General features: G+C 59.6%; 1 protein-coding gene across 4 annotated transcripts in view; it reads left to right on the forward strand.

Moving 5' to 3' along the window:
* CYTH1 (cytohesin 1) overlaps positions 1-6,792 on the forward strand; it is a 77,812-nt gene extending 71,020 nt beyond the window's left edge. For all 4 annotated transcript variants that reach the window (XM_038546431.1, XM_038546429.1, XM_038546430.1 and 1 more), the window contains exons 11-13: positions 2,461-2,532; positions 3,139-3,293; positions 4,904-6,792. In XM_038546431.1, coding sequence (XP_038402359.1) covers positions 2,461-2,532; positions 3,139-3,293; positions 4,904-4,982 — 306 coding nt within the window. In that variant the 3' untranslated portion in view covers positions 4,983-6,792. The remainder of the gene's footprint in view (positions 1-2,460; positions 2,533-3,138; positions 3,294-4,903) is intronic.
* The last annotated feature ends 639 nt before the right edge of the window (positions 6,793-7,431 follow it).

Here is a 7,431-nt window from a genome sequence, read left to right on the forward strand (position 1 = left end):
GTTTTCAGTGGGAACAGAATCACAGCACAGCTTTGTGTTACACGCAAGTCTCTTTCATAAGAACCTGTGAGAATAAAAATGAGAAAATAAAACCTTTTTCGAAGCTCCCTCTGCTGTGGCGCCCAGAAAGCCTGGCTGGCCGGGCTCAGACTGGCTGCCCACCTGTCTCTTGATCCCTTGTCACGCCTCCATTCTTGGTAGTGTGGGACTTGTGTCTTGAGATAAATCAGGGCAGTTGGTGCTGGTTCTGCAACCAGGTCTTCACTGAGTAAAGGTCACGGATCCTGCCAGGACAGTGAAGAAGGTAGGACCTCAGTGATGAAGGAAAGTCAGGGATGTAGCCTCAGTAGGAGCCAGGACCCTGGCACCTGCCTGGTGAGGTGGCTGTACTCTGTGACGCTCTGTGGGGAGTGGGCATCAGCCTGTGATGCGGCGTCACCCCCAAGGGCCACACGTTAGGACATCCAGTTAGTTTCCTGTTGTTCCCGCCCCCAGAGCACCGCTGAGAACAGCTCAGAACATTCCTTTCTGCCCTCCCCTCCCCAACACCCCCCCGGCCCTGCCCAGAGCTGGCCTTTTTTCTCAAAGATACCTAGACTAGTGGTATCTTTAAAGTCTTGTTTGGGTTTTTCCCCACTATTCTTTGGGTTAAAATGAAACATACACAGACACCTAAGCAGTATGCCCTGAGTTCGGGAGCAGGCTCCGCGAGATTGCAGGATGCTGTGGCTCCTCGTGATGCCAACTGTGGTGGCATTGCCTGATCCCACACTCCATCCAGCAGCGTGCCGGCCGGCGTTCCATGAGGCCACAGGACATCAGGGAGTGTGTTTCTGCAGACACGGGGGTGGGGGGCCTCAGAGTTAAGGTGGTAGGGAGAACGTCCACACAGAATCACCCAACATGGTACAGGGAATCTAGGGGAAGGACTGACAGCTGCTTCAGTACAGCTCAGGGACCAAGAGCAGGGGCAGAGGCAGTGGCCTGGGGGCTGGGCGGAGGGACCTTTCCCCACACAGCCCCGCTGCCTCCCCCTTGCCCTGAGTCCAGGAGAAGCAAACAGTAGGGCTTCTTCCCTCTTCCGATCGGCGAGCAATAAAGTCTGCAGCTGGGTAGGAATTGGTGAAATAGGAAAGTGAGAAGATGGGCCTCACTTCCTGCAACGTTGGTGTGTGCCCTGGGCTGGGAGCTCAGTGGGAGCTCTGTCACAGGGAGTGTGCCCGTGAGCGGCGTCGCCACCCCCAAGCAGGACAGCGGCGGTGCCAGAGAAGAGCTGGAGCGCGGCAGGTGTCAGATGGGCCTGCCCTCTGCTCACGGTTCTGTCGTGACTGTGGAAGGGGCCAGAACACAAGCTGGCCACCCCCCACCCCCCGCAAGGTGCAGGCTGAAGAACAGGTGATCTGTGTAATCACAGATCTAGAAGTTAGGTAAAAACTATAAGGAGTGGAACAGACTAGCCGAGAATAAAATCACCATTACAGAAGAAAGATTGGAGACAGTCACAGATTGTGTCTGGAAAAGATGAGTGTGAAGACAGGGAAGAGGTAAGCAGTTAGGAGGACAGGAAAGGTGACCCCAATGCTGGAGCGTCGGCACCCGCGCATACACAGATCCCATCTGTTCCAAGATTATCCCCCCAAAAGGGAAAGGAACCTGAATCTGCAAATGGGGAGTGCACAGTGTCTCAGGAGCATTTGTCGTAGGGAGCTTGGTGCCAAGGCTTAGTCCAGCTACCGTGGTGAACTTGGAGTGAAGTCGTGGGCTGCGGGGTGGCCGGATGCCCAGGAGAGGGAGTGGGAAGGTTGGCGTTAGCTGTCCGGCGGGTGCGGAGTGCATGTGCGTGGTGGCCTTTGTTGAGAGGGCCCCCGGGGGCAGGGGCCTGGCAGGGGTGTCCTGGCTCTGCTCTGGACAGGCCTGGAGGTGCCTTTGCAGACCTACCTGGAGTCGTCAGGGAGGCAGTTTCTCTTTGAAGATCCTACGGTCTGGCGAGGGGAAAGCTAGGGCAGGGGGTTGTGAGTGTACATAAACGCACTAAACTGTCTCCGGCGTTCGAGGCAGCGAGCCGGGCACCTAGAGCAAGACCAGGGCTTTCTGGGGTTGCCGACACTGGAACAGAAGGTGAAGGCGTGTGTGCAGGAGCCGGGCGGAGGAGCCACGTGGTTTCTGTGAGAGGCTGGCGTGCTCCCTGCTGGAGGGCCTCCCGTGGGCTCTTCCCAGACACGTGCTGAGCCTCCCCTGGGCACTCACCCCGCAGAGGCCGCCGGGCGCAGGGACTCCTATACCCACACGCTTCCTGGCCCGTTCCTGATTTTAGAATGTAGGGTGTGGGCCCCAGAGCTGATTTGTGAGCCCGAGGTTATGGGAGAAGAGCAGAGCCCCGGCAACTTGTGAGTGAGGGACGTGGGGGCACGCGAGCTCATGACCCAGCGTGAGGTCTCTGTGTCTGCCACTGTTCTACAGGATAAGGAGCCCCGTGGAATTATACCTTTAGAGAATCTGAGTATCCGGGAGGTGGAGGACTCCAAAAAACCAGTGAGTATCTCCTGGGGGACGGGGTAGGGGTGGGGGTGGGGGGCCAAAAGAGAAGGTAGCAGTTCTTAAAACAAGGCTGAAAGTGCAAAGATTTACCTAAAACTGAAAAGGAGCGTCGTGCCCCTGATTCAGCCCAACTCAAAGTCACCTTCACGTTCGGGCCAGAGACGAGGCTATGGCTGACCTCTGCCCCCCTGCCTCTGCGTCCCTGTGGCCTGTCCACGAGCGGTGGGATTGTCCTTCCTTAAAAGGCAGCAGGAAGCGCCCACAACCGGGCGCCCTCCCGACGCCCCCGGTACCTGGAATGTGCCGGCGCTACGGGCCGGGCTCTCGAAGGCACCTGCGTACCTACCGCTGTTCGCCGCGTTGCTGGTCTGTTGGGAGCGCAGCGGACGTGTGTGCCTGGTGTCTTCGCTAGCCGGGCTGACGGGCAGGCAGCCGACATTCTCCGGCGTTCACTGCTGGGCTCCTCTTCGCCGTAGGAAAGCACACGTTGCCTGTGTTTCACGGGAGTCAGAACGAAGGGTCTTTTGAGAAATAAACATTTTTTGGTCTTGATCAGTAGCTTTCTCAGGTCTTTGTCTTCCTCTCTTTTCTGATTCTCAGAACTGCTTTGAGCTTTACATCCCTGACAACAAAGACCAAGTCATCAAGGCCTGCAAGACGGAGGCTGACGGGCGGGTGGTGGAAGGAAACCACACCGTGTACCGGATCTCGGCCCCGACGCCCGAAGAGAAGGAGGAGTGGATTAAGTGCATCAAGTAGGTGATCTGAGGCGTCGCGGTGCTTTCACCGGACGAGGGCTCTCTCCTCGCACACGTCTGCTGCCCAGCGTGCCGCCCGTCCCTCGCCTGGGCTCCTGGGTTAGATCTTCAGGGGAGAGTCTGACTGGAGTCCCAGACTGTCTGTCAGTGGGTCCTTGGGTGCTTGGCCAAGACAGCAGCTCGAGTCTAGGCTTCCCAGAGGGCTCCTCGGCCTCGTGGTCAGGATGGCAGCGCAGTGGAGATAGTAATTGTTTTATCATTTCATTTTCATTGAAGCACGCTCTGCAGTTGCCTCAAGCTCTTGTGTGTGCATGGGTTACCCTCTGTGTCCCGTGTGCCCCGTTGTGTGATCACTGGAGCGGCCCACTGGCAGTGCACAGCCGCTCCTACTCTGTTCCGTGGCCTGTACTCCTACGCCCAGAAACGCTGAGCCCTCTTTATAGACACGTTTGGAATCGTTCCGTCCTTTAGTGAGGGTGGGAGGGCACACACAGGCCCTCCCTGGGAAGCTCAGTTCCTGGCTGGGCCCCAGCACCACCTGGCCGGTGGTGCAGGATTCGCACACCGTGCACATGCCCTCCGGGTACCGTCTCCTCACTCTTCGCCGCAGCTGGGGAAGCACGGTCGTCCCCATTTTACAGGTGAGGACACTGAGGCACAACACAGTGAATAAAATTGTCCAGAGCCACAGAGATGGTGCTGGTCTTCAGACCTGAGCCTGTGACTCAAGAAGCCGCACTCCTGACCGCCAGGCAGCCGTCGGCTTCGGCGCCCCTGGCTCTTGACACTCAACTGAGGCCTTTGTGACAAGGTCCCCTTGGGACACATGCCAGGGACTGTGGATTCTTGCTGCCCCAAGGAGCTGTGCAGATGCACTTGGGGACGCGTCATCTCTGGTGAACAGACCCCTGTCGTCTACCTGGTCGGGTGCAGAGCCAGTGGGCAGCTGGGCTCGTGGGCAAGCGTGGAGACTCGTGGGCACTTAGAGTGTAGCAGCTCTGGAAAAGCCCTTGAGCACCCGCGGCACAACGTGCTGGACAGTTGGGATTGACGAGTGCACCAGGGTGGCCTTGCTGTCACCGTCCTGCGCTGGGGTCTCTGGGGCAGTGCCCGGGCACACGCAGGCTCCCTCCCCGCCGAGCCTGGCCGGCCGCCCCCTAAGGGCCCCGTGACACTGCGGACTGCCCACCTGTGGTCTTGGTTATCGAGTCGGTCGGTGTGTGCGGGACTCAGAAGCTGTGTAGTCCAGAGTGGGGCGGCCATTGAGCAGCACGTGCCAGACCACCACGGGCCACGGATCGTGTGGCGCTCGCAGTCACGTAGAACTGAGGTCCCACGTTTGTCTTTCTGGGCCGGAATATTAGAGTCTGTAACACTCTGTTCGTAAACCCACCCCATGGTTAGGTAGAAACAGGCAGTAAATAGTGCAGAACTGTCTTGGCACACGGACCATGTGTCTCTTCCAGAGCTTGTCCCTTAAGTCATTGTGAGGACACGGTGACCGTTGGCGCCACTGACTTGGCCTTTGCAGTGACAGTCGAGGGGGGTGGGGGTGCAAGCCCTCCGGGCCTGTTCCTCAGCCTGTTTGTTCTCTCCTCTGTGTCCAGAGCAGCCATCAGCAGGGACCCTTTCTACGAGATGCTAGCGGCGCGGAAGAAGAAGGTCTCCTCCACGAAAAGACACTGAGTCTGCACAGCGAGCGGTGCCAGCGTGCAAGGCGTGAGAGGCCCTGGGTTCCTTCTCCGTCCCCCCCATGGACGGGGGGCGGGCTGCCGAGCAGGGCTGTCACCTGCTGGGCGTCACCCTGAATTCCTAGAGACTGGCTTCAGCTTTGCTATTCATTTTTAAGTGGGAGAAGGGTAGGCAGTTAGCACCGGGGAGAGGGATCTGACGCCCGTCAGGCGAGCCTCTCTCTCTAAAAAGATCAGAGCCCCTGTCAGCACATCAGCCTCCTTCCTGCAAGTCTCTCGCTCAGCAGGTCTGATAGCAGAGCCCGAAGCCGACTGTTTACCTCTTGGTTATTTCCCTGTGAAGAAGCCTTCAACCCTGCACCATAAATACATGTATCGATATATTATTACTCTATGTTAAGAAAGAAGTGGAATGGAAGAGAAGCCACGTACTATAAAGATATATTTTTGTTTTTTAAAGAGAGAAAAAGATAAAGTAGAGCCGTTCAGAGGCATCCTGCCTGGTCCGGGGTGGGGGCTCTCTGGGCAGCCGCTGGGGTCCCCCCACCCGCCCCCGGGCCGCTGGCGGGAGCCGCCTTCCCAGCAGCTGGAGGGCCGGCCGGGCCGCGGGAGAGGCGCGGGCACGGCGGGCACAGGCGGGCACAGGCGGGCAGGCCGCTCCGGCTCTCCGCTCCACGCGCTGGGGGCGCCGAGGCCAGAGGAGAACCGCTGGACACTCGCACTGTCCTTTCTCTTTCCGAGTTCCTTCTTGTCGGGCTTTAAGACGCAAAGTCAGCATTTTCCCTTGAGCTTAAATACCCAGTAACCAAAACTGTGAGGCAGGCAGTCCCAGCCGAGGCTCGGGACGGTTTCCTGCTCGGTTCCTCCTCCTCCCCCAGAGCTACAGTCCTCGTTTTAGAGGAAGGAGCAGGTCTTATCACCTTAGGTCTTCAGCTTTTTCTGCCTCAAAACTGGCCCTGACCTGGACCGCTGTGGGTGCGCTGGGGCGGGGGCCAGACAGGAAGGGGCCGCCGCTGCCCGGGGGGGCGGGGCACGGCCGCCTCGTGTCCTTCCCTCCCGCCAAGGCCCGTGTGCAGGCTGGCCTCACGCCTCCTGCCTTGCGGTGTGAAGGGAGCCACGACACGCGGCGTCCTCCTGCCGTTCTCTCAGGGACTCTCGGGGCCGCTCCTGCCACCGTCCAGGCCACGCGCTGGTGCGGGCAGAGGGGGGCCGGCCCGGGCCATCCCGGCGCCCCCGTGCCGCCCGGGGCCAGGCGGGGCCTGCGAAGGCGAAGGGCGGCCGGTCCTCTCGGACACCGTGACCCCAGCCCCTCCGCCACCCTCAGGGCCGCCTGGCGCTCTGCAGAGGACTTTCGTGAAAGGGCGTGACTGGGGGTGCCGGCCGGGGTGCTCTCCGGGGCCCCCTTCACACAAGGTCCTACCTGGAGCGGCCACGGGCGTGTTCCTGCCGGAGCCGCAGCTCACAAGGGGGTCGGGAGGAGGGCCGGGCCCCGGGCCCCCCGCCAGCCGCATCCCCCACCCTGGCCCTCGCCGATACTACACGGAGGCACCTGGATCAGTATTAGTCTATTTATCAGAGCTGTAAATAATCCATGTATAGTTTTTCTCCTTTTAGATTATTTTGTATTTGTTTAAAAAAAGTTTTGTCAAAATATAAAATATAAAGAAATGACTGAAAGTTGTCGACAGGGTTTTAAAAAAATTATAATTATTCCAATTGTTTTTTTGTTCGTTTGTTGGGTTTTTTTGCATTGTAAACTAGCGCCAAGGAACTGCAGCAAATAAACTCCAGATCTGCCCAAAGCACCCCTGCTGTCTGTCTGTGGCCTCCTTTACCGCCCCCCCCACCCCCGCCCGCCAGGTGACCTCGGAGCAGGGAGGCCCAGTGGCTCCCCGTCTCTGCAGGCGGCAAGAGTATGGACGGGGAGCCGGGAGGAGCTTCCGTCCTCTTCCTCAGCAGAGCGAGGCAGGAAGAAGCTCGCCCGTTGCCCCCTTTGCAGGAAGAAGAGTCCAACTGACAAACCCCCAGCTTTGAGTGAAGATCGAGGACCGGGCCTCCCGGGGACCTCGGTTTCCAGAGGAGGCTGCGCCGTGTCGTGAGGGTCACGGTGAGGCAGCCCTGCAGGGGCGGGACGAGCCCTGGCCTATTCCCGTCCTGGCTGCTTGGGCCCGGGTCGCTCGCCCGTGTGTCCGCCTGCAGGCCTTCTGGATTTGCGCAAGTGTCGGGAGCGTGTCCCCCCTCCGGAGCCGCCGTGCTGCGGTCCTCTGCGAGCAGCATCTCGGACAAGCCCGCGTTCCTTTGCGCACTTGGGGCCAGCGCTGCCCTTTGCCGTCCAGTCCGGTCTGATTGCTCACAGCCTGGCCCCCCCTCGCCTTCCTCGGTTCCTCCAGGGCCTTCCGTGGGCTGTCTCCAGCCCGGCCGCCCCTCAGTCACCTTCCCTTCCG

The sequence above is a fragment of the Canis lupus genome, chromosome 9 (assembly GCF_011100685.1).
Source record: "Canis lupus familiaris isolate Mischka breed German Shepherd chromosome 9, alternate assembly UU_Cfam_GSD_1.0, whole genome shotgun sequence".
Classification (NCBI taxonomy): domain Eukaryota; kingdom Metazoa; phylum Chordata; class Mammalia; order Carnivora; family Canidae; genus Canis; species Canis lupus.